The 26,569-nt window shown below is 39.9% G+C and overlaps 2 protein-coding genes across 5 annotated transcripts; one reads left to right on the top strand and one right to left on the bottom strand.

Annotated features, from left to right (window-relative positions):
- Window positions 1-1,485: 1,485 nt before the first annotated feature.
- Window positions 1,486-4,806, bottom strand: LOC110972153 (zinc finger protein 391-like). Its single transcript, XM_022222555.2, has 2 exons — window positions 4,526-4,806; window positions 1,486-3,200 (listed from the first exon to the last, which is right to left on the bottom strand). Exons 1-2 carry the CDS (start codon window positions 4,671-4,673, stop codon window positions 1,963-1,965), a joined length of 1,386 nt encoding a protein of 461 aa, XP_022078247.2. The 5' UTR covers window positions 4,674-4,806; the 3' UTR covers window positions 1,486-1,962.
- A 1,783-nt stretch (window positions 4,807-6,589) lies between these two features.
- LOC110972152 (zinc finger protein 568-like) lies at window positions 6,590-25,398 on the top strand. 4 transcript variants are annotated; one of them, XM_051953038.1, is made up of 4 exons: window positions 6,592-6,864; window positions 19,085-21,041; window positions 21,637-21,748; window positions 23,820-25,398. In XM_051953038.1, exons 1-4 carry the CDS (start codon window positions 6,693-6,695, stop codon window positions 24,348-24,350), a joined length of 2,772 nt encoding a protein of 923 aa, XP_051808998.1. In that variant the 5' UTR covers window positions 6,592-6,692; the 3' UTR covers window positions 24,351-25,398. The 4 variants fall into 4 exon arrangements, with proteins under 4 accessions (XP_051809001.1, XP_051808998.1, XP_051809000.1 ...); XM_051953039.1 differs by lacking the exon at window positions 6,592-6,864 and adding an exon at window positions 15,328-15,461; XM_051953041.1 differs by lacking the exons at window positions 19,085-21,041; window positions 21,637-21,748; window positions 23,820-25,398 and adding an exon at window positions 9,026-9,720 and having other exon boundaries at window positions 6,590-6,864.
- The last annotated feature ends 1,171 nt before the right edge of the window (window positions 25,399-26,569 follow it).

Here is a 26,569-nt window from a genome sequence, read left to right on the forward strand (position 1 = left end):
ACCTGCAGTCAACAGAGAGAAACTGATGGATGTTGGGAGTCCGGACCACAACAAGGAAGCTTTGACTTAAGTGTCTGACATGTACTTATCCCATGTAACTTAAATTCTATTAGATAGATAGATAGATAGATAGATAGATAGATAGATAGATAGATAGATAGATAGATAGATAGATAGATAGGACTATTTGGCCTGCAGAGATTTGCAGAAGAAAACTGGTTGCACCATCGTGCTCCCAAAATAAGTGCATTTTAGAACTATTAACAGAACCCTACATTAGTCCTATTTATTATTTAGTTCATTCAGACCATCGCACTTCTACATACCAGCTGTGTGTTGTGTTATTTGTGGTTTCCAGATGTTATCCAGCAGTCTGCGCTGACGTCCCTCGTCCTTGACGGTGGTTTGTTCGGCAGCAGTTCGTGTCTCGGTAATTAATTCTCCTAAACACTGAGCGGAGCTCATTTTAACTCAAACTGCTGAGATATTCATCTGAGACATGACAACACAGCCTCCCTGCAGCTCAGTCCAAACATCCGTCAAGCTAACGCTGCTGGAGGCTTTCCTTTGTTTACATCCGCCCGGTGTCACACTGTAAAAATCCGACAGAAACACTTAGTGAACGGCTAAAGCCCGGTTCATTTGTTATTTATTCCAGGAAAAAAAAAAGAAGTATATATATATATATATATATATATATATATATATATATATATATATATATATATATATATATATATATAGCAATCAAGTATTTACTAAATGTCTTTATTAAATATAACCAAACAATAAATTTCTCCCCGGTTGTTGATTAAAAATTCTGAGTTACAGTTTTCTCAGTCTCTTTGCTTCATTTCTCAGATCAGAATTGAAATTCTCAAACTACTTGTTCAATCTTCACATCATTGTGTCACTTGTTCACATCAAAAATCAGTTTCTCATTTCTCTGAACAAGTTATAAATGCTTTGGTTCATCCATGCAATGATTCTGACAGGTTTAGGCTGACAGGACAGGTTAGGGGCTTGTTCCTGTGAAGGATTTTGTCACCTTGTGCCTGATCAAAGTTGTTGCAGTAGGAATCTTGAATGCATCTCTGAACACACTAAACCCAGACATGCAGGAGGAATGATTGTTGTAGGTTTATCCCTGTAGAACAGAATCGGTTTAAAGTTCATGAATGTTTAGTATCATGAACATCTCTACCTTTGATAATCTATTTTTACCACCCTGCTGTCAGAGATTCAACGCTTCAGTTTAGCTATTATGAGCATGAATGGAGCCGCGTCACCTTTCCAAATCCGTGGCTCCCAGAGGTACAATACCAGAGCACAGCTTAAAAAACGTAATATTTATCAAAGTTTCTATGCAAACTGTTTTCTTCTTTAATTGGAGGAAAAAGTGCACTAAAGTGCAGACTATTTACCATTTATGTTTAAGACTTGGAAAAGATAAAAACGTCTGAGTTATTTACAAGGACAATGCAGTGTCTTTTCAAGGAATTTTACTGCTCAGCTCACAGAATTTCCAGGTTTCCAAGAATATTCTTATTACAATGTTTGAACCAGAGTCTGTTATTTTGACAGCAATATGAACCAAAAGAAGTCATCTCCAAGTGGTGCTTTTTTGTTTTGCCTTTGTTTATTGAAACATGTGGATTCAATTGAAAATCCACGGGTTTCCCTCCCATTAGCAAACAGCTGAGGATGAAGTCAAGTTCTTTTTGTTTTGTTTTTTTTTTGTTTTTTTTTAACTGAAGCTCCTAGGATTACCAAGACCTGGATGAATGATAATCCACACAGACAATAAGCTGACTACATGTAAAACACAAAGCTGAGGGCTCTTTGCTGTTCAGGAGAAAAAGGATATATTTTCCATATTTTGTTGTCATGTAGTGTAGTGATTTGGTTTCCCACAGTGTGGGCTCACAAAGTCAGAAAGCTCTGTCTTACTATATAAAAATTTCAATCTGTATGAACTCCTTGGTGCCTTCTTAGGTTCGTCATTCGACTGAATCTTTTCCCACAGGTGCGACAAGAATACGGCTTCTCACCTGTATGGATTTTCAAATGACCATTCAAGGTTGACCGCTCAGTAAATTTTGTCCCACAGGTGTTGCAAACATATGGCTTCTCACCTGTGTGAATCATCAGGTGTGCTTTTAACTTTGATGTGCAGAGAAATCTTTTCCCACATGTGCTGCAGGCATACGGCTTCTCACCTGTGTGGATCATCATATGTCTTTTCAAATTACCGATGCCATTAAATCTTTTCTCACAGGTGTTGCATGAATATGGTTTTTCACCTGTGTGCGTTCTCATGTGAATGTTAAATACATCTATCTGACTAAATCTTTTCCCACATGTATTGCACGAATACCGCTTTTCACCCGTGTGAATCATCACATGCCTTTTCAAATTTGCAATGTTTATAAATCTTTTCTCACACATGTTGCAGGCATATGGTTTCTCACCTGTGTGACTCCTCTGATGTATAAGTAGTTTGGATTTATAAGGAAAACTTTTTTCACAAACATCACATTTTAAAGACATTTTCCCTGCGTGAGTATCACATTGAGACTCTGACATGGAAGAGTTGTCCACACTGTGAATTCTATTTCGACGATATCTTTTCTTTGTTTTGAGTTGTGAACTTCTACTTAATTCTGATTCTACAACCTTGTTTCCTTCCTGATCTGGACTTTGAGCCACAGGAGAGTTGTGAAAGAGGGGCTCGTCATGGTTTGGTTCTGGTTCACTATGATCACTTTCCTCATAATCAGAAGTCACAATACAGATGTTTATCTCCTGCTTAAGTGCAAGCTGTTCTTCCTCTTGACTAGAGCAGAAATCATCCTGTTCCTCTTTAATCTGCAAAGGCTTCAGGTCCTCCTGGTCCAGACTGGTGCAGAGTTCCACCTGTTCCTTTTTGGTCTTGGGAGTCTCTGATTCCTTCTGGTCCAGATTTATGCAGCATTCCTCTTGCTCCTTTTTAATCTCAGGAGGCTCGGGGTCCTCTGGTTCTGCCTTAATTTGTAGAGAGTGTGGATAGTTCTGGTTCAAATAGGTGCAGAAATTCTCCTGTTCCTCTTTAATCTGTGGAGACTCTGGGTGCTCCTGGTCCAGACCATTCCTCTGCTGGTTACAGGGCTGCTGGTCAGAGAGAAACTCCTCCTCCTCCTTACAGATGTGCTGTGGGTCATCTGGGGGGACAAAGGGACACAAGAAAAAAGTTACTAGCATACTTCAAAATCAGACATGCAAATAGCTGCAATGCTACGAGTACAACACACAACAAACATTGTTTCAAATGATTAGGCTGCTGCACAGTTCTGTGTTATAAACTACTTAAATTAAGTGTTATCTGTAGATAAACAGGATAGATTAAATGATTTATCAGATGTTAATACATGTCAAGAGGTACTGATAAAAGTTTTTTATACAAATGTCTTCCTATCTCGCCTCACATGACCAGATCTATTTCCACAGCAATGTATCAAAGCTGAGGGCAATGGTCTGGCTGCACCTCATTATTACTATCAATCTATCGACTATTGTGCCGCTTTGATTAAGCTACACTACTAATTTTAACTCAAAAAAAGCAAAGTTAATTTTATTTTGACAAACTGTGTGTCTCTAAAAAGATTAACATATCATATAAAGTGCAAAACTGAAGATTCCAGCATGATAACACCGATTGATAAAAGAGGGATTATTTGAGTCAGTGGTAGAACTCCACAAGTTTTATTAATCCCAGTTTTCTTAACAAAGTGACCAAGTTTGGTCAGTGTATTAAACAAAGTGCAACATGAACATGGTGGATATTTTTACAGCATGTAGCAACTAAAGCAACTCCTTTTCTCTGTGATTGGCTTAAGTTTGGCTGTGTTGACAATTTAATTGACAGGAATATGATCACTGAGGCGTTTCTTAGTCATAATTATCACGATGTGGTTCTGACATCCTTAGCACAATCAAACCATACAACACAAATGTCATGCTGTAAGTGTCAAAGATCTTGGATTTTAGAGGATAAGAAACTCGTTTTGATGTTAGGATTTGTTCATTTTTGTTGAAAGCTGCCCAACCTTAAGCAATGTGATGCTGTACAGCAACCGCTCCTTTGTTTTTTGGTGACAGTTTGTGACCAAGACACAGAAATCCTGTTACTTGAGTGATTTGCTGGTGGCTATGTTTTGAGTGTTGTGGGGCAGATGTGTCCTCAGAATAATGAGGTGCAGTCGGACCATTCTAATCTACCTGTTTCAGAACTCTTCAAGTTCACTGAGTTTCCCTTGTGTCTTTTACATACTGCAAGTCTATGGCTAAATGTTTCTGCTTTTAAAAATAAATGCATTTGTGTTCTTTTTTCTACACAATAACTGACAGTAGAAATACTTTATTACTTTATTAATCTCTGAGGGGAAATTCAAACACTAGAAATAAATGGAACTCAGAGCTCTGATTAGGATCCTAGATGAGTCACATTCAGCATTTATTTCATTCAGATAATCACACCTCGACATACCCGTTGTGTGTAACGGTATCTGTGGTTCCCAGATGTTATCCAGCTGTCTGCACTGACGGTCCTCGTCCTGGACGGCGGTTTGTTCGGAGACTCCGAGTTTTTCTTCTTCGTCTGTTTCCTGCTCGATAATAAACTCAGCCGAAGACATTCTAACTGCAGCTGCTGAAATATTGATCTGAGAAACGACAACACAACCGTCTTCCACCTCAGTCCACACATCAGTCAAGCTGACGCCGCTGGTTTGTTTTCGTCGTTCGCTTCCGCCTGGTGTCACACCGTGAAGCTCCGGCAGGGGACAACAGTTACCTTCAGTTCCGCGCTGTACAACGTTTGTTCCATACTTGGAATAATAATTATGCATTCCTCTAAAACAAAAGAACAGTGACTTTAAAAATAGATATGTAAAACAAACAAACAAACAAACAAAAAACAAGTAGATTAATGTGCTTTAAACAAATTAACTTAAAGCATTTTTTACATTGCAGCTGTGCTGAATTTCATTTAGGTTTTGATAAAGTAATTATATCTATTGTACAATTAATCATTTGAAGAGTTCATTTGCAAAAACAGATAACTCCGTTTTGATACATTTTCAGAAAACGTTTTTTTATTGTTTATTTGAGATAATATCAATCGAACTGAAGTTGAGTGGATTTGACTCAGGAGACAAATACATGACAAAATAGAGAAAAAATAAATTATTAGTGTTAGTATTATTATTATTATTATTATTATTTCAAGTAAACAATAAAAAATGAGTTTTCTGAAAACGGAGTTACCTGTTTTTGCAAAAGAACTCTTCATTTATATATTGAGATGTCAGAATTTCCACTTAACCCCATTTTACACATGGTTGTGTTGTCTTCAGTGTGCTTTATTTTATTTCATTTATTTCTAAGGAAAAGAAAAAAATTCTTGACTTAACAGTTACTATTATATTGCATGTTTAGGATTTTTTAACCGTTATTTGTTATTATTTATATGATATTTGTTTATTCCAAAGTGCGTATTAATAGGTATTACTAACTTAGTAATTATTATTATTATTGTTATTATTAGGCATATTGTGACACTTGCAAATTTAAACTTCTACTCAGGGAAATAAACAGTTGACAATTTCTGCACAGTCATCTTCCTGCTCCATAGAAAAGACAAGTGTTGGGTACCGAGATTACACAAAATCACTGAGGACAAAAACAGACCAACAGAACAAACTGACAGAACAAGAATTAAACATTATTAGAACATTTGAAGAGTCACAAACAAGCTCTGGATGCTGCAGACTGATTAAATCAATGAAATTAAACTGTTCTATGAAACATATTAACACCAAAGTTGTTTCTCAATTTCACAGCCAGAAAATGCATTCGCAAATGTCAAAATACGCTTATATTAGAAATTTTGCCCTTTAAGGTTTACCTAAAATGCACTTTTAAAAAAAATCTCTGGGGAATAATGAGAAAACACATCCAGAGTACCAATGACTGTTTCCATGACTCTGCGTCTTAGACATTAAACTGCTGAAGTCAAACTTAAACTTCTTACTAAAGAATTGTGTTGAACACAAAGATTTTCCATATGACAAATAAAGGATGGTGGAGCAGAAATTAACGATTTGAGTTAGAATTAGTATCAGAATTTTCTCCCATCATGCATCACGGTCGTGGAATAATCTTCAACGAACTCTTAAACTCTGAAACATTCATATGTCTTAATGAGTTTAAGAGTATCATAAAGAATGCAGTGAAGTAGGGATGTCCTTGCATAGCAGTCATTTTGTTTCATTGTTTATTTGTGTATCATGCATTTGTTTTATATAACTTTGGAATTTTGTATCTCTCACAGGTCTACTTCGTGAAAGAGATCTAAAATCTCAACGGGACTTCCAGGTTAAATAAAAGTGAATAAATACAATGTATTTATTTATTAACATTTACTTAATCAGGATAAGATTAGAAATCTGAATCTGATTTACATAAAGGTAAAAACAAATCGACAAAATTGAAACGCGTCGGTGTAATTCCAGTAATGTCCTGTGGAGGGCAGCAACGCGCCTCTGCTGCCTCCAGTCTGATCAGAAGAAGGAGAAGAAGAAGAGCTTCACTGATGTGAGGAGGAAGGTTGTGTTGTCGAAGCTCAGATCAACACCTCAGCAGCAGAAGTAACGATGAGTTCAGTCCAGAATCTGAGAGAGTTGATCAGCGAGAGACTGACTGCTGCTGCCGAGGAAATATTGTCAGAGTTTGAAAAAACCATCGTCCGGTACGAGGAGGAGATCGACCGTCAGCGCAGACTGCTGGATAACATCTGGAAACCACAGATAACACAGCACACGATGGGTATGTACAGCTGTGATGTTTTGGAAGTGCAGGGATAGAAACATGACATTTAACTAAGAGCTAACAAAGACAACACAGTGAACAAGACCAGCATGCTGACTGGGCTTGCTGACAGAGCTCATGTGAGCGTCGAGGTTGTTGTGATTCTAAGAGATTCAGCAAAAAGCAGCTGGTTTATCGGTTCTTGGGATGTTTCACCGTCATCCAGAATGCATCTTCGGTTCTAACTGTCTGCTGAGGAGTTCCACATTTCTGTTTTCGTGGCTAACATCCATTAACAAGACAAAGCAGACGAGCCTGGAGCTGTGAATGGTTGTGAAACTGACAGGTCAGAGATGACTCCAAGTGTTAATGATGTGAAATTTTCTGGAATGAAATCTCAAGGCTGCATGGAGGCAGTAATAGGCGTCGTAGACCTTTTTCTGTTTAGAGGTACACCGATCAGGCATAATATTTGTCTGATATTGTGTTGGTCTCCTTTATGCTGCTTAACCCTCCTGTTGTCTTCATTTACAGGCATTAAAAAATATTGTTTCCTTATCTTAAAATAATCCAAAAATTCAGCAAAATAATTCCCCAAATTTCAGAAAATTTGCAAAACCTTCAGGGAGAAAATTCCAATAATTCCTTAATTAAAAAACAAAAACAAATTTGGCAAGAAAATTCCTGTAAATATTTTCAAAAAAATAGTAAACATCTTTCAAAAAAATCCTAAAAATGTCTAAAGTGATTACATATATATCAGCAAAACTTCTAATATTTTCTTTAAGAACATTCACAAAAAAATCAACCAAAATCCAGCAAATTTCTCTGGATTTGTTTGATTTTTATGTGAATGTTCTTAAAGAAACATTTTTAACATTTCTTTTTTTCTCCACCAAAGAATGTTCAAAGATTTCCCAAAAATGTTGAAAATGTGGACATCAGAAGTTTCACTGTGAAAATATTTTTTCCACATTTTCAATCTAAAACTGGTCAATTTTGACCCGCAGGACGACACAAGGGTTTAAGGGATGTCCTTCATCCTTCTGATGCAGGGAACTCCTGAGTCTCACTCTGAGGAGTTGACTTGAGTCGTGTTTGTTGGACTGCTCGTTTAGTTCCTCCGTGTTTAGGTGTCTGCACTTCTCACTGCGTTGCTCAGTTTGTGCGCTGGTGTTTTTTCCTCAGGATAAACCAGCTTTTGTCTCATAGTGTGACTTTTTCTGTGTTATGTTTGGAGAAAATGCTTCTAAGCTTCTCAGCCACTCCAGCTACACAAGGTTTAACAGTAATGTTCTACCTGTTCTTCTTTTCCTCTGCTTGATGTTATGCTGTTTTTTTTTCAGGATCTCTTTGCTGATTTAACAAAGGGCCAGTTTCAATATCAACAAAGTTTAGGTGCTTTTTTAATATGTGCATGCTCCTTTTCTGTTCCATGTCAGTTTCACAACCCAGATGACCACCCGGTCTGTCAACAGAAGAATAGAGCAAAGAAAAAAAAACTGCTGCAGCTAGTGTTATTTGAATGAGATTTTGTGAAATTATTTGTTTTGAACCACATTAAATGCGTATATTAATGCTAAAACATATAATTATTTGCAGAACAAAATCATGTTTCGAAACATTACTAATAGCAAACTGCAAAGTCCACAGTTCAGGATGTATGTTATGCAGCACGTCTAACGCAGAAATTAAACTCATGTCCCAAAGGTTTTACAAAGAAATTCTTCCGTCCTTGTGTGACAGTCAGACTTTTGATGGTGTGTCATGTGGTAATGCTTCAACACATGTTTGAATTTTCTGTCCTGGTGACTATTGAACAGAAGCAGGACATTAAAATATTCTATCACACATCCAACATGTTCTTACATCTGAACAGCAGAATAAGTTGATTGATAGTGATTCCCACTGCAGCATACTGTATATGAGGAGTGTGTGGGTGGAAGCGTCAGTCAATCACGAGACTTTCAGAATATCAGAACAATTTTTTTCCTATTAAAATAATTGAAATAAGTTGTTTAATTCTAAACAACGTAAAATGTAGGAGTTCCCACGTTTGCACTCTTTAAATTTCCTTTTCATTCATGAGCGAAGTGTTTGGAAAAAAACTGGAGTGTATTTGCTCAGATGTGTTCATAATCACATTAATAACCTTTTTTGTGTCCCTTTGACCTTCCAGACTTCCAACAGCAATATGTCAGTACAGAAGGGGAAGTTCTTGCTGAGCAGGAGCTCTCTAACCAGGGGAGGATCTTCAGTCTGGACGAGGGGGGTCCAAACATTCAGCAGATTAAAGAGGAACAGGAGGACCTCTGCAGCACGTTAAAGCAGACTGACTCAGTGCCTCTCCAGATTAAAGAAGAACAGAAGGAACTCTGCAGCATTATGGACCAGGAGGAACCAGACCCTCAACCGATTAAAGAGGAACAGGAGGATCTCTGCAGCAGTATGGACCAGGAGGACCGAGATCCTCCTCACATTAAAGAGGAACAGGAGGAATGTTGCAATAGTCAAGAGGAACAGCATGTTGGACTGAAGCAGGAGACTGGTATCTTTAAAGTAACTCCTACTTATGAGGAATTTGACGACAGTGAACCAGAATCAAACAGCGACCTGTTCTTCTGTCACAGCTCTCCTGTAGCTGTGGACCTGGAGTCAAAGATGAGGCATCATGGACACAGCAGCCACAGTAGTGATGTAGAAATATCTCCTGTGTTAGAAAGTCACTGTGATACTGACACAGGAAAAAAATCCATGAAATGTGATGTTTGTGGAAAAGCCTTTAAGGATAATTACCAATTGAAGAGACATCACAGAATCCACACAGGTGAGAAGCCATAGGCTTGCAACTATTGTGGAAAAACATTCAATCAAATTTATTTTATGAAATTACATGAAAGAGTCCACACAGGTGAGAAGCCATTTTGTTGTGAAACATGTGGGAAAAGTTTCAGTTGTAATGCTCACCTGAAAGTCCACACAAGGATCCACACAGGCGAAAAGCCATATTCTTGCAAAGCATGCGGGAAAAATTTCAGAAGTAGTGACCAATTGTCTGTCCACATGAGATTCCACACAGATGTGAAACCATATGAATGCAACACTTGTGGGAAAAGATTCCATCAGATGTCAGCGATGAAAATTCACAAAAAAATTCATACAGGTGAGAAACCGTATTCTTGCAAAATATGTGGGAAAAGTTATACTCAATGTGGTAGTTTATTGCGCCACACGAGAACTCATACAGGTGAGAAGCCTTACCTGTGCAGCACCTGTGGCGAAAAATTTACAGATGCATCAACACTGAACAGTCACATAAGAACTCACACAAATGAAAAGCCCCATTCTTGTGAAACGTGTGGGAAAAGTTTCAGTTTTAGCTCTCACCTGAAACTTCACATAAGGACCCACACAGGTGAGAAGCCTTACCTTTGTAACACATGTGGGAAAAGATTTACTGGCTTGTCAGCATTAAAAAAACATGTTGCAGTCCACACAGGTGAGAAGCCATATTCTTGCGAAACATGTGGGAAAAGTTTCACTCAAAAGAGTAACTTGACTGTTCACATGAGAACACACACGGGTGAGAAGCCTTACTCCTGTAACACCTGTGGAAAAAGATTTAGTCTTGCATCAGTGTTGAAAAGTCACATGAGAAAACACACAGGTGAGAAACCTTTCCTTTGTAACATATGTGGGGCAAAATTTGCTGAGTTATCAGCCCTTAAAAAGCATACAGCAGTCCACACAGGTGTGAAGCCGTATTCATGCGAAACATGCGGCAAAAGTTTCAGTCGAAGTGACAATTTGGCTGTCCACATGAGAACTCACATGGGTGAAAAGTCGTAGACAGAAAAGTGCAATAGCTTTTTCTCCTTCTTTGTTGAAAAGATGAATGATATATGAGACAACACAGCAAAAATATCCATTATAAAATGTTAGACATGTTTTTAATGTTGCATTCCACTTGCTGGGTTTGAGGTTTAAGTGTGATATGATGTAGTTTGATCAATGCAATTCTCTCTTATTGACCAATTGTATTCATAGGAGTGGGAAATAACTGAGCCTCTAAGAACAGCATCATTTTCATCATAAGCCCCAGATTACATCTAAATGGCAAACAAATTACAAATTTAAATACTTTAATCAAATAAGATCAATTTTCAGGTTGTTGTAATTTAAGTCAACTAATTTTCTGTTGATCATGTTTAAACTTAATGTATTACACAGGCAAATATTGGACTTGAACTGAGATTAGTTGACAGCTGTAATTTCCAATGCACCTATGAGATATAGTGTCAAGTGTAGGTTTGACCAAGAGTCAAGATAAAGTATCTTCACTTCAACCGGCTGCTACGAAAAATTGTTTTTCATTTGAAAGTGGATCTAAAATGTACCTCACTGCTTCTACTGTTATCTGTAGACTGTGTAATTTTGCAGTGTTTTATGTTGTTCTTAATCAGTGACTGCTATTTCAATCAATAAATGTGTCACGTTTGAAAATTCTCTCCGGTGCTTTGTGGGAACATTTGATGTGGTTTAATGTCGCAGTGGACTGGAAATAAAATTATGACTCTGTGATTTCAACAGAGATGTCATTTATGTAAATGTGATTTTTTTTAAAAACTATTTTGAAAAATAATATTGCCTTGTGTTGGTGTAGACAGTCATTCATGTCACAACCCTCAGTGCTTTAGGACAAAGAAGCAAAGCTTTTTTTTTGGTTTACCTGCATCTCAAAGGTAAGGACACTCCTTCGAAGACAACAATGTCAACAGTCTGGACAGAGAAGACACATGCATTGAGAGAGGAGTGAAGGAAGCAGTGTTTCAAACTGGAGAAGCCATCTCATCTCCATCACCCTGATTACAGAGTACTCAGCAGTAGCTGCTGCGTAGGATGGTGGCGAGGCGGGGCGTGTTTTGGTAGAGAGACAGACGGGAAAATAGGGAGAAGATCTACAGCAAAGGGCCATGAGCAGGAATTGAGCTCGGGCTGCTGCATTGGGGAATATAACCCCTGTTTATGGGTCATCCATTCAACCAGTGAAGCTATCTGGGCACTCCAACACAGACTGTTTTGTGGACATAAAGAAACATTGCCTGTAATATTGCTCGGAGGAAAGTTATGTGCCTCAAATGTTTTGTTTTTTGCTGGGATGGCATTGAACGGTGGGGTTCAGTCTGACTGACCAGATCTGGATTGCTGATATAAGTCGTCCGCTACGGGAAACGAAACGAACAGCCTCCATTCTGTGCTACAGAGACGACGCCAGGATTAATAGCAAACATTTGTCAAGCCCCTTGAAGAACCGTGCTCCTGTGGGCAACAACTATGAATCACACTTTAATGGAAAACTGCCACACAGAGAGAAGCCCCATGTAAGCAGGCCATTCACTGAAATCAATGCACAACACAGAACACTGTGAAACAACATAAATGACTAACTCGATCATTACTCCACCAAGAAACGCATCGGAGTTATGTGACAATTGGTGTATGTTTGTGTACGAATCTCTCTGTCTGTGTGCAACATTACTCAAAAACAGAACAACATATTTGGATGAAATTTTCAGGACCACCTCATTAGATTTTGGCAGTGATGCGGATTATAATCTGGATCCACAGATTGTTCAAGGAATTCCCTATGCGAGATACGGCAGCCAGCATGGCGTCACCGTAACCATGACGAAATTAACTCTTCATTTATATATTGAGATGTCAGAATTTCCACTTAACCCCATTTTTACACATGGTTGTGTTCTCTTCAATGTTTTTTTATTTTATTTCATTCGTTTCTAAGGAAAAGAAAAAAATTCTTGACTTAACAGTTACTATTATATTGCATGTTTAGGATTTTTTAACCGCTATTTGTCATTATTTATTTGATATTTGTTTATTCTAAAGTGTGTATTAATAGGTATTACTAACTTAGTAATTATTATCATTATTGTTATTATTAGGCATATTGTGACACTTGCAAATATAAACTTCTACTCAGGGAAATAAACAGTGGACAATTTCTGCACAATCATCTTCCTGCTCCATAGAAAAGACAAGTGTTGGGTACCGAGATTACACTAAATCACTGAGGACAAAAACAGGCCAACAGAAAAAACTGACAGAACAAGAATTAAACATTATTAGAACATTTGGAGAGTCACAAACAAGCTCTGGATGCTGCAGACTGGTTAAATCAATGACATTAAACTGTTCTATGAAACATATCAACCAAATTATAATTACATGTATGCATTGCAAATGGGTGTCAGCATGTCATGACATCTACAGGTATGGCTCTAAACTAGACCTTGTGACACAAAAAGGGCATTACACTTTTTGAAGGTAGTCACCTTTAACAACTAACATTTCAAAAAGAACAAAACATACATAATACTACCATTGGAATGACTACTAATACTTGTATCCCAATTTAAAGTACTGAAAAGCAAAAAAACATTTTGACATCACCCGTGCCGTTTTGAGTAAGAATATCTCAGTAACTACAAATATAACCCTGCTGCTTTTTTGTACAGTGATAGAAGACAGATAGAACTGTCTTGTAGAAAAATTTGGGGTCTGTGGTACCTGTCCCACACTGAGGTTTTTGCCACCAAAAATAGCCAATTAAAAATCTCGTCCAACTTTGGGAGTTCATATTTTCCAAACTGAGGTACCTAGAAAGCTCCAGTTTACTAAGTTATCACACAAGTTTGTGTAGAATGGAACCCAGGCGTGTTCTTCTGTGCAGTATTTCCAGTACTTTTAAGGTCCCAAACCCCACTCGCGAGTAAGTTTTTCTTAATTTTTAGCATTTTTAGCAAGCCCCCACGGCCTGCAGAGTGTAGGGAAACACCTGGGGATGTTTGTGGGGCACTAGCTACATGCAGAGGCCTTGTTTACCAACTCACAGCTCTCTGGTATGTCTAGAGGCTGAGAAATAATCACTTAAAGATGAAAAAAAAAAAAACCCTGGCGAGTCCTTTTTTTTGGCTATTAATAGCCCAAATTCTGAAAATTTCAGACCCCCACAACTCAGAAACTATTTGAGCTACAGGCCTACAATTTTGCATAGAAAGTATTTTTGTGAATATCTAATGGAATACAAATTTAAGACTAATTTGAAAATGGTGCAGCAACACCCCCAAGGACTATCTGGTCATTTCACCTGGAATGACCCGACTGTTTCCATGACTCTGTGTCGTAGACATTAAACTGCTGCAGTCAAACTTAAACTTCTTACTAAAGAACTGAGTAAATTTTACACGAAAATTTTCAACCCTGATAATTCCATGTGTCTTTCTGCTGCAGTTATGAAGTTATGAAGCTCAAAAATGCTGGGAAAAGAATGACAGATTTGAAAACGTGAAACTGTGATGCATGCTAATGTTCTTTGAGGGTATCGTCTGACATTAAACTTTGAGGTTAAATACAGAATAAAGATCAATCATTTTGAAACTCCAGAACTCTAATGCTCTTGGATTACTATCAATATTTTTGTGGTGTATGTTATCAGATCAATCAGTATGAAAATAATGAAAATAGCTTTCTTTGTCATTTCTATGACCGAGTATTCCATTTGAAAAACTATTCTATATGTTTGTGTGATTGAAACATGCATGGTTCAGAAAATATTATGATCATGCTTTACCCATTTTTTGTTGTTATTGTTGTTCTGTACTCAAAATATGACTTTTCATGGAGACTTCAATTATTTTTATTCCGTTTTTCATATTTTAATTCACCAATAATCAGATATTATTTCATTTATTTGTCAAATATTGAAGATTGTAAAATAATTCCATCATGAAAATTGGTCTTATCCTTCATAGTTCCTGAGACTCTGGTGTTGAAAGAGCCACAAATTTCAATGTGTTAAAAAATGAGTGAATTCACACGTTTAAAAGGAAATATTTTTGATTTATCAAGGTAAAATTTTTCAAATAGTTTTGTAAAAAAAATAGTTTTCTTAAAAAAATTCAATATGACAAATAAAGGATGGTGGAGCATAAATTGAGATTTGAGTTAGAAATAGTATCAGAATTTTCTCCCATCATGCATCACGGTCGTGGAATAATCTTCAACGAACTCTTAAACTCTGAAACATTCATATCTCTTAATGAGTTTAAGAGTATCATAAAGAATGCAGTGAAGGAGGGATGTCCTTGCATAGCAGTCATCTTGGTTTATTGTTTATTTGTGTATCATGCATTTGTTTTATATAACTTTGGAATTTTGTATCTCTCACAGGTCTACTTTGTGAAAGAGATCTAAAATCTCAACGGGACTTCCAGGTTAAATAAAAGTGAATAAATACAATGTATTTATTTATTAACATTTACTTAATCAGGATAAGATTAGAAATCTGAATCTGATTTACATAAAGGTAAAAACAAATCGACAAAATTGAACCGTGTCGGTGTAATTCCATTAATGTCCTGTGGAGGGCAGCAACGCGCCTCTGCTGCCTCCAGTCTGATCAGAAGAAGGAGAAGAAGAAGAGCTTCACTGATGTGAGGAGGAAGGTTGTGTTGTCGAAGCTCAGATCAACACCTCAGCAGCAGAAGTAACGATGAGTTCAGTACAGGATCCACAGATAACACAGCACACGATGGGTATGTACAGCTGTGATGTTTTGGAAGTGCAGGGATAGAAACATGACATTTAACTAAGAGCTAACAAAGACAACACAGTGAACAAGACCAGCATGCTGACTGGGCTAGCTGACAGAGCTCATGTGAGCGTCGAGGTTGTTGTGATTCTAAGAGATTCAGCAAAAAGCAGCTGGTTCATCGGTTCTTGGGATGTTTCACCGTCATCCAGAATGCATCTTCGGTTCTAACTGACTGCTGAGGAGTTCCACATTTCTGTTTTCGTGGCTACTTCTTCTGCTTTTCCTTTCGGCTTTTCCCTTCAGGGGTCGCCACAGCGAATCAATTGCCTCCATCTAACCCTGTCTGTTGCATCCTCTTCTCTCACACCAACTGCCTTCATGTCCTCTTTAACCACATCCATAAACCTCCTCTTTGGTCTTCCTCTAGGCCTCCTGCCTGGCAGTGGGAAACTCAGCATCGTTCTACCAATATATTCACTCTCTCTCCTCTGGACATGTCCGAACCATCTCAGTCTGGCCTCTCTGACTTTATCTCCAAAGCCTCTAACATGTGCGTCGAAGAGTGTAGTCAGTTCCTTCATTTTGATGCAGGAAGTGGTATCAAACTTTTTTTTCATCAAATATCCTTTTATTTTTGCTAAATGAAGTTGGCACTAGGTCGCAGTGTCATGGCTTTCCCGTTAAGCATTTGATTTGAATGGTAAAGTGATACAAAATAGTGCAAAGAACATTCAGACAGGTCAGAGAGTACTTGGTGTGTCATCTGGAAGGAAAGGAGATAAGGAGACTTGGTGGTGGAATGAGGAGGTGCAGGAGTGGATCCAGAGAAAGAGGTTAGCTAAGAAGAAGTGGGACACTGAGAGGACTGAAGAGAGTAGACAGGAGTAGGGATGGGAATTTCGACTAATTTCCGAACCGAAAACTTGCAATTTAACCCTTTAAGCGCCAAAGTCGCAATATTGTGACAAGCAACATTGCTGAACATAACAAGCCGTGTTTTCATTCAAAGTTTTGGAGTTTACAGAGTTTGAAAACCGAGGAGACGAGACTCGCCGTCGGAGCGTATCAGAGCGCAAGACGGCACATTTTAGAGTGAGAAAACTCACCGTACCGAGAGGTCTGGTCAACGCTGACGAAGTACTTTGTCAAGTAATGGTTACTCATATTCTGAAGAGGAATATTCACCCTCTGATGAAGATGTTCAGTCGTCCACTGAGACGGAAAGTGCCGCTGCGTCTGTGCCTAACGGCAGCGGGTCGGTGCGCCATGACAGTCCACGAGCAGCACGTACTGGAGCCGATGCTTTGCTTCGGGGTGGCAGGAAGGGACGTGGTGGGTGTAGCTGGAGTGGTCAAAACACCACTAATGATGAGGGGGATAGCGGGGGTTGAAAAAAGAGACAAGCATATGCTACTGGCAGGATCAACCAGGTAGCCCAGACGGGACGAGCGCGCGGCGCACGCCCGAGCGTAGAGCTGCATGGCGGCGCCTGGTTGCGATCGGGGCGCCGTAAGCCCCTTGTTTGGCCTTTGCCACCTCTACTTTCACCTTACGCTGCATCTCCCTGTAAATATATTGGTAGAAGGATGCTGAGCCGCCGCGGCGCTAAAATGAAAGAAAAGGTTTACAAAACTGTGGTGAGACCAGCCATGTTGTTTGGTCTGGAGACAGTGTCCCTGAGGAAAAGACAGGAGGCAGAGCTGGAGGTAGCAGAACTGAAGATGCTGAGGTTCTCTTTGGGAGTGACCAGGATGGATAGGATCAGGAATGAGTACATCAGAGGGACAGCACATGTTAGGGGCTTTGGAGATAAAGTCAGAGAGGCCAGACTGAGATGGTTCGGACATGTCCAGAGGAGAGAGAGTGAATATATTGGTAGAAGGATACTGAGTTTCCCACTGCCAGGCAGGAGGCCTAGAGGAAGACCAAAGAGGAGGTTTATGGATGTGGTTAAAGAGGACATGAAGGTAGTTGGTGTGAGAGAAGAGGATGCAGCAGACAGGGTTAGATGGAGGCAATTGATTCGCTGTGGCGACCCCTGAAGGGAAAAGCCGAAAGGAAAAGCAGAAGAAGAATGGTAACCTTGCCAGCAAGTTGATTTCTCGCGATATTTGTGAATTCACAAATCTCTCAAGAAACCATCTTGCACCGCTCCCGCCTTCACTATTCGTACCGCACCAAGTTGGTTCGGGCCAATCACGCAGCAGTATTCGTGTGTGGGGCGGGATAATGTGCGGGATATCCGAGTGTGACGACAACACCAAACGCCAGTAGATCAAAACAAACATGGCAGCGGAGGACAACGATCGCAGTGTTTCCCCTGGGTTGAAATGGCTGTGAGGCGGTGGGGTGTAGGCAAGGGCCAAGGGGGGGGGGGGGGGGGGTGGGTGCGTGCGTGCGTGCGTGCGTGCGTGCGTGCGTGCGTGCGTGGTTTGTCCGGGGCAGACGAGCGTCGGCAGGTGTTAGCCAACCAGCTAGCGGGGAGACCGGGGGAGAGCAGCCGGCGGACCCGCACAGTTAAAAATGTCTGCTCCGGTGGCTTGGTGCTTTCCGTTTGTTTGTTTTTTTGGGCGCGGACCAGTGAGGCGGCAATTTCGGCAAAATTGTAGTGAGGCGGTGGCCTATACCAGCGAGGCGGCCCGCCTCGTCGGTCATATAGGAGGGGAAACACTGCGATCGTGTAGATGCTGCTATTAAGTCAGTTTTACTTTGACCACACCATAGCACCTGTGCGCAACCCGATGACAACATATTAAAGTTTGCCACGATTGGCTAAAAACAAACCTGTCAGAGGCGGGACATACTGTTGCATTGTCCAATCCGTGCCTCTTTCCTCCGAACGGATTTACATGGAGCGGTCCCAGATTGATATTGTGGAGTACTATCAAGTATACAATTATTAATCTGGCTATTGCCAGGTTAGAAGAATGATAGAGCAAAGAAAAAAACCTGCTGCAGCTAGTGTTATTTGAATGAGATTTTGTAAAATTATTTGTTTTGAACCACATTAGATGCATATATGAATGCTTAAAACATAATTATTTGCAAAACAAAATCATATTTCAAAACATTACTAATAGCAAACTGCAAAGTCCACAGTTCAGGATGTATGTTATGCAGCACGTCTAACGCAGAAATTAAACTCATGTCCCAAAGGTTTTACAAAGAAATTCTTCCGTCCTTGTGTGACAGTCAGACTTTTGATGGTGTGTCATGTGGTAATGCTTCAACACATGTTTGAATTTTCTGTCCTGGTGACTATTGAACAGAAGCAGGACATTAAAATATTCTATCACACATCCAACGTGTTCTTACATCTGAACAACAGAATAAATTGATTGATAGTGATTCCCACTGCAGCATACTGTATATGAGGAGTGTGTGGGTGGAAGCGTCAGTCAATCACGAGACTTTCAGAATATCAGAACAATTTTTTTCCTATTAAAATAATTGAAATAAGTTGTTTAATTCTAAACGATGTAAAATGTAGGAGTTCCCACGTTTGCACTCTTTGAATTTCATTTTCATTCATGAGCGAAGTGTTTGGAAAAAAACTGGAGTGTATTTGCTCAGATGTGTTCATAGTCACATTAATAACCTTTTTGTGTCCCTTTGACCTTCCAGACTTCCAACAGAAATATGTCAGTACAGAAGGGGAAGTTCTTGCTGAGCAGGAGCTCTCTAACCAGGGGAGGATCTTCAGTCTGGACGAGGAGGGTCCAAACATTCAGCAGATTAAAGAGGAACAGGAGGACCTCTGCAGCACGTTAAAGCAGACTGACTCAGTGCCTCTCCAGATTAAAGAAGAACAGAAGGAACTCTGCAGCATTATGGACCAGGAGGAACCAGACCCTCAACCGATTAAAGAGGAACAGGAGGATCTCTGCAGCAGTATGGACCAGGAGGACCGAGATCCTCCTCACATTAAAGAGGAACAGGAGGAATGTTGCAATAGTCAAGAGGAACAGCATGTTGGACTGAAGCTTCAGACTGTTATCTTTAAAGTAACTCCTACTTATGAGGAAGTTGACCACAGTGAACCAGAATCAAACGGCAACGGTCGCTGTTTGATTCTGGAGAAAATAGAGAGAGAAAATTCAGTGAAGTCACTGAAAACAACGCCGTTCGAGAGGAGAACACTGCAGGAGAAACTGAGAGTGAAGGAGCTCGGACCTGATCGGCCGGACGTCTTAATTAGACAACAGTCGAAGGACAGAGGGAGGAGATATACGCGGTCTTTTTCACGGGCCTGGTATGAGAAGACGTCTTGGCTGACAGGATGCAGTGAGGCAGGTGCTTTATTTTGCTTCCCTTGCCTGCTTTTTCAAACCAAGGGAACTGATCAAGCCTGGATTCAGACAGGTATGGTAGATTTAAAGCATTTATCCGAGAAAGTAAGAAGGCATGAGCAAGCTAGGAGCCACATGGAAAATGCTATGCGTCTGGGCATGTTTGGGAGAGCTAACATAGCAGCGCAGCTTGATGATGGCTACAGGATAGGCATCCGTAAACATAACGAGGAGGTCGACAAAAATAGGCATGTGCTGTCTAAAATAATAGACTGCATTAAGTTCTGTGGTGCCTTTGAGCTCGCCCTGAGAGGCCATGATGAGAGTGAAAGCTCCGAAAATCCAGGTGTTTTCAGAGGGCTGGTGGATTTTGTAGCATCACTAGATGCAGCTGTCCATGAGCACCTTCAGACTGCCACTGTGTTTAAAGGGACATCCAAAACAGTGCAGAATGAGCTCCTTGACTGCATGCTGGCAGTTTTGAGAGAGTCCATTATTGAGGAAGTTCAGTGTGCTGACTTCATATCTATCCAGGCTGATGAAACGATGGACATCTCCACCCAGTGTCAGCTTGTTCTTGTGATCCGCTACATCGACAAAATGAATGAAGTGCAGGAGAGATTTTTTGAGTTTATACCTCTGCAATCTGCCACAGCTGAGTCCATTGCCACAGCACTTTTGGAGAGGCTGAGCCTCATTCTCCCTGATGACCAGAAGAGCAAGCTCATCTCCCAGGCCTATGATGGTGCGAGTGTCATGAGAGGAGCCACAGGTGGTGTACAGAAGAAAGTGAGCGATGTGTATGCGAATGCACACTATGTCCACTGCTATGCTCATCAGCTCAACATTATCATGCAGCAGGTGACATCCCGTATCCCAAAAGTTGGTCAGTTCTTCTCTGACCTAGCTGGATTCTCAGGATTTTTTTCAAGATCCCCCAAGAGAACCAGTGTGCTTGACAGAGTGGTGGCACACAGGATTCCAAGAGCAGGCACAGTAAGGTGGAACTTCCATAGCCGTGCTGTCAACACTGTGTTTGAGCACAAAGACGACCTCCTTCAGTGCTTCGAAACCATCAGGGACTCAGGTGACTTTGATCCTACCACTGTCCGTGAAGCTGGAGGTTTTGTGAGGCTCCTGGAGGATGCTACCTTCTGCTTCTTCCTGGAGCTTTTCCACCGCATCATGCCTCATGTGGACATGCTCTATAGCCAACTCCAGAAGAGGTCCATCGATTCGGTCTTTGTCCACAGAGTTATGCAGCATTTCACCGACAATGTGCAGATGATCAGGTAAATACATTGTATGTAACCATATTAAACCCTTATGCATCCTCTCACTAAAAGTGTCATACGCAGTACTATGGGACAAAAATGTCCAAGTCACAAACTGTAATAAAATTATTATATAATAATATCATTTTTCTCTTACATAGTTAGATTTTTAAACCATCAGTCCAGATAATAAAAGTTTTGATTGAACTGATCATTTTCAGAGTATTAACATTTTCTTTATTACCTTTAATTCCCAGTTCATTTACATTATATCACTATTGTTTATTGTTAAAAATAAAATAAACTGAGTTTTACCCAAACACTTAATGCTAAAGGAAATATTTAAAACTAATGCAGTCTTGGATGTATTAGTGATGAGTAACAATGATTGATTTTGACAATGATTTTGTTTCCATCGTTATCTATTTGTGGATAATTTGTGTGAAATGAAAAACTCACACTCGGTCATGTGCGCATCACATGACTGTAATAAAAAAAACTTCTGATTAATGTTAACCATAATAAGTCATTATTTATGATACTTAATGTGCTTAATTTCTTTCTGTTTCCTGGCAAGTAAAGTTTAATTTTTTTCTCTTCTGGGGCTGCTCAGAGACTCCCTCCCTACTGTCAGTGAAGAACATCACAGCTGTGTGCCTCAGCAGCCGCTGGCCAAGAAGCGCCGCACACTGGGACCAGATGAACTACAGAGGATAGCTACAGAGGTGAGATCAAAGCTGAGGCTCTGCTAACTGAGTATCCTACCATTTGTCTGTGACTGTTGTCCTTCCTGTTGTTCCTTTCTATACATATGTGGACGTCGTCTCTCCCTGAAGTTGATGAGTGGTGACCTGAACAATCCAAACTTTTCTCACCCCTCATCAGGTCACACAGCTTCATAAATAAATCTAATATCAACTGGCAGCGGTTCCTCCTTACCTTAGCAATCTGAACAACATGGCTCCATGTAGTGCTGATAAACCTGCTGGACAAACTGCCACATGTAGATAGCAGGGCGTTTAGAAGCACAGAATTCAACTGCACAACAGCTGCTAGTGCAAACACATATGTCAGCAACAGTAATTGATTATCTGTGTTGAATTAACACTGGTAAACACTGGTAAACCTCCAATTTCTCCAATAAAGTACATGCTATTCTGTTGTAGATAAACATTTTCCAAATAAGATTCAATAATATGGACATGACCTGAGTGTGTTGTATGGTTTTTTACTGTGTTATAATCATAGTAAGCTGTTATATGAATGTTACGATCCAACCTCTAGGGGTTGGCTGGATGCAACAAAATAACCAGATGGTGTTGGTTTAGGTTAAGGGATTTATTGCTTAGTAGTAAAAGGAACGAAAAGTGACAATAAAACACAAGACTGGTGGGTGTTGCCAAAACAAAGAACGGAATAAAACATAACGAAGGCTAACAGAGTTTGTAACTGAGATAAACACAAAGAAAACAACTAAACTCCCTAGCCAAACCGAACTACAGAAGCAACACCCACCACCAGGAACAAAAACTAATACAAAAGGTGTACAAAACAACTAAACAAAACTGGTGCCTCTGAATAAGTATACATACTGAGCACAGTTCAGAAAAGCTCAAAATACGAAGTGGCTTCTACACAGTTGGCAGACTACGAATTGGAGCCTCAGTCTCCACTGACACATAGGGCTCCACACTAAACTAAAGCCACCAACAGAAAGGTCGGAGTTGTCTGTAGCACCCACCACAAGTGCTTCCAGACCAAAAGACCACACAGAACAATACAGAGCCACAATACGAAGAGGCACCAGGGTGGCTGGTACTTTGACCAGTCCACTTCGTATTTTGAGCTTTTCTGAACTGTGCTCAGTATGTACACTTATTCAGAGGCACCAGTTTTGTTTAGTTCGTTTTGTACACCTTTTGTATTAGTTTTTGTTCCTGGTGGTGGGTGTTGCTTCTGTGGTTCGGTTTGGCTAGGGAGTTTAGTTGTTTTCTTTGTGTTTAGCTCAGTTTCAAACTCTGTTAGCCTTCGTTATGTTTTATTCCGTTCTTTGTTTTGGCAACACTCACCAGTCTTGTGTTTTATTGTCACTTTTTTGTTCCTTTTACTACTAAGCAATAAATCCCTTAACCCTTTAAGCTTCAGTCAATTCCAGCCGTTTTCAGTACAAAAAATCGCTAATATTCTATTTTTAAATAGAAAAAATTACGAAAAATACAGGGAATATTAGACGGGCATCGCGAGGTGCATTTCCTTGAAAATGACCGATTCGGGGATTTTATACGACTTCAGGACATGTTTTGGATAAAATAGTTTACTGGCTTGTGTCATCTGGATGTAAAAGGTTGGATTATGGCCGTTTTTTGTGGAATCTTTTTTTGTGTGTAATAATAAACCCGGAAATGTGAGTCGCGCTGTGTGCGTTGAAGCCGTGTATAGAGAACGGATGGATGAATATTCGTTTTTGTCGGACAAATGTGTTTTTCTCACCCGCTGTGGTAATCGCATCTGAAAGTGGTTTATACCGGCGGATTCATGAGAATCTAAGCTTTCCATCGGTGTATAGTGTTTGTATAATCGTGTTTGCAGCCGTCGGACATTCTTGAAATTCCTATGCAAATTAGTAGGTGTACCGCCGGCGGTACACTGAAGCTTAAGGGTTTAACCTAAACCAACGCCATCTGGTTATTTTGTTGCATCCAGCCAACCCCTAGAGGTTGGATCGTAACAGTGAACAATTGGACAAGACACTTTATTGTAGGTTCTGTGTGATATAATGTGTGTCTTTCTGTATAGGTTTGTGACACAATCCTGGGCCATGCAAAAGAGAGGTTTGCCTTCACCAAACACCTAATCAGTGCTACACTGCTTCAAGGAGACAGATTCCAGGAGTACAACGGCCAGTTCCCTGAAGCAGCGCTCAACACCACCATGGAGGCCTATCCAATGCTGAACAAATGCAAGCTGAAAACTGAACTGTCGCTCATCTTCAGCAGCACACAGTTCAGGAGTTGCAATGGTGCTGTGGCTCTGTACCAGCTCTTCATGAGCAACAATCTTCAGGACACCTTCTCGGAGACTGTGTCTCTCCTGAAGATCCTCATCACGACTCCAATGACGACAGCTGAATCTGAGAGGTGCTTCTCAACACTAAAAAGAATCAAGACCTTCCTCAGGAACACGATGTCACAGGATCGTCTTAATGCTCTGGCCATGCTCTCTATGGAAAAGAAACTTGTCAGAGAGACCCCAGATTTTAACCATAGAGTCATTGAGAAATGTTCATGTCTCAAAGACAGAAGAGCAAAACTTGCATACAAAAAATAACACAGATGTAGAGGTGCTGGCTCAGAAACCTGGAGGAACACTTCAAAGACATTCCATTCACAAACAAAGGAACTCTGGACTCACCTCAAAACTAACAAAGACAATCAGCTCCCAATTCTGGACAAAACTCCTGTTATGTACATCCACTTCACCAAACAACTGAACTTTTCAATGACTGTGTGATTAATCTACCTCTTGCCTTACTTTTAATATTTTATTCCTCCTGATTAGTATCAATGTCATAATTTTAACATGTCTGCCGATCACATATGAGCATGTTTGGTGTCATTTCAATCAGCTATCTGTCAGTAATGCTCCTAGATAAACCATGTTCAACAAATTTTAATATTTTGGAAAGTTACAGAAATTTCCTGAAAATGTAACTCTGTGGGACCTCTGGACCTCAGCCTTCCCTGACAAGGGATGTACCAGACCCCTGCTGAGTTAATGATATGCAAAGGCACCCCTTTAAAAGACCACATCTGAAACCACCATTTTGAGTTCTCCTGAAAGCACCACTCTGAGTTCTCCTGAAAATTGAAGTCCACTTGCCATCCATCACTCCGAGAGTTCTTTTGAGTTCTCCTGAGTTCTCTTGAGTTCTCCTGAATTTTGAAGTCGACTTGCTATCCATCACTCTGAGGCTCCACTCTGTCCACCGTTGTTCCGACCCACATCAACCAAGGCCGACCGGATCATCATCATCATCATCATCATCATCATCACACGCAAGTACCTTTCAGTCTCTGGAACTTGGTGCAACTTTCTCAGATTATCTTTTCAAAGATAATATTTACAGGCTATCAAATTAGCCAACTATCAAATTGACGGCTGCTTTCAGGTGTGGTCTACTTATCCTGTTTCCCTCAGAACTCCATATTTCAAGTGTAATATTAATCCCAGTGTTACGCTGAAATATTGTGTTCTCTTCCTTTTTCCCATCATTCACATCTCGCCATCTTATTTGTTTTGTGTTGTTGTTGGTTTTAATGTGTGTTATTGTTGTTGTTATTGTTTAGCTTAGTTTAATAAATGTACATAAATATAAGTTCAGTGCCTCAATTGTTTTGTTGTTCACATCTTGGTCCCTAACTTGTATAGATTCCAGCTACCTCAATTTTATACATAACCTCTCAAGCTAAATAATTCCCCTTATGATTCCTGAAGCTCTTCTTGACAGCGCACCAAGAAGTGTTTCATAGGCTAATTATTATATTTGTCTAATCTAAATACTTCGCTGGTCAAATATCAGGTAGACTATATAATAATTCTATATAAAACCCTTAATTAACCCCATTTGAGCAAACATTAACCCTACATTAATATTGGTGGAGAAACATTATCCTACACAGGCAAAGTGACAATTTTTTATTGCTTTGATCTTAAATATGCAGATTTGCTGTTTTCTCATTGTCATGTAAGGTTGTTAATGTAAAAGTTAGCTCACAGAAGCACTGTCTGCTTTAAGCCTTATAGTTAGGATTTTTTTTAACAAAATGTCCAATGTTTGTTGGTTTCACAGGTATGGATTTGTTTTTGTTGATTTGACCTGTACAGCTTTGCCCTAATTATAATTCCTATAATTCTGTGACTGTTTCAGACAAAGCAGACTGATGGCCTACCGAGCTTTCACCCTGTATCTGCATCGCGGGCAGACATTAGGAAAGCACGTGAGACGGCCACTGCCATCATGCTGTGTTGAATACATACACCAACAATTTCCTGACCCAGAGGGGAAATACGTGGGATTCAAGGAGTACAAAAGATCTGGCAATGATGAAGACGCGTGAATGGACCTCATGTTTGGTGTACGAGGGGCGTTCAGTAAGTAATGCCCCTGACCCACTTCACTGTCACAGCTCTCCTGCAGCTGTGGAGCTGGAGTCAAAGGTGAGACATCATGGACACAGCAGCCACAGTAGTGATGTAGAAATATCTCCTGTTTTCGAAAGTCACTGTGATACTGACACAAGAAAAAAGTCCATGAAATGTGATGTTTGTGGAAAAGCCTTTAAGGATATTTACCAATTGAAGAGACATCACAGAATCCACACAGGTGAGAAGCCATTTTCTTGTGAAACATGTGGGAAAAGTTTCAGCTGTAATGCTCACCTGAAAGTCCACACAAGGATCCACACAGGCGAAAAGCCATATTCTTGCAAAGCATGCGGGAAAAATTTCAGAAGTAGCAACCAATTGTCTGTCCACAAGAGATTCCA

The sequence above is a fragment of the Acanthochromis polyacanthus genome, chromosome 9 (genome assembly GCF_021347895.1).
Source record: "Acanthochromis polyacanthus isolate Apoly-LR-REF ecotype Palm Island chromosome 9, KAUST_Apoly_ChrSc, whole genome shotgun sequence".
Taxonomy (NCBI): Eukaryota; Metazoa; Chordata; class Actinopteri; family Pomacentridae; genus Acanthochromis; species Acanthochromis polyacanthus.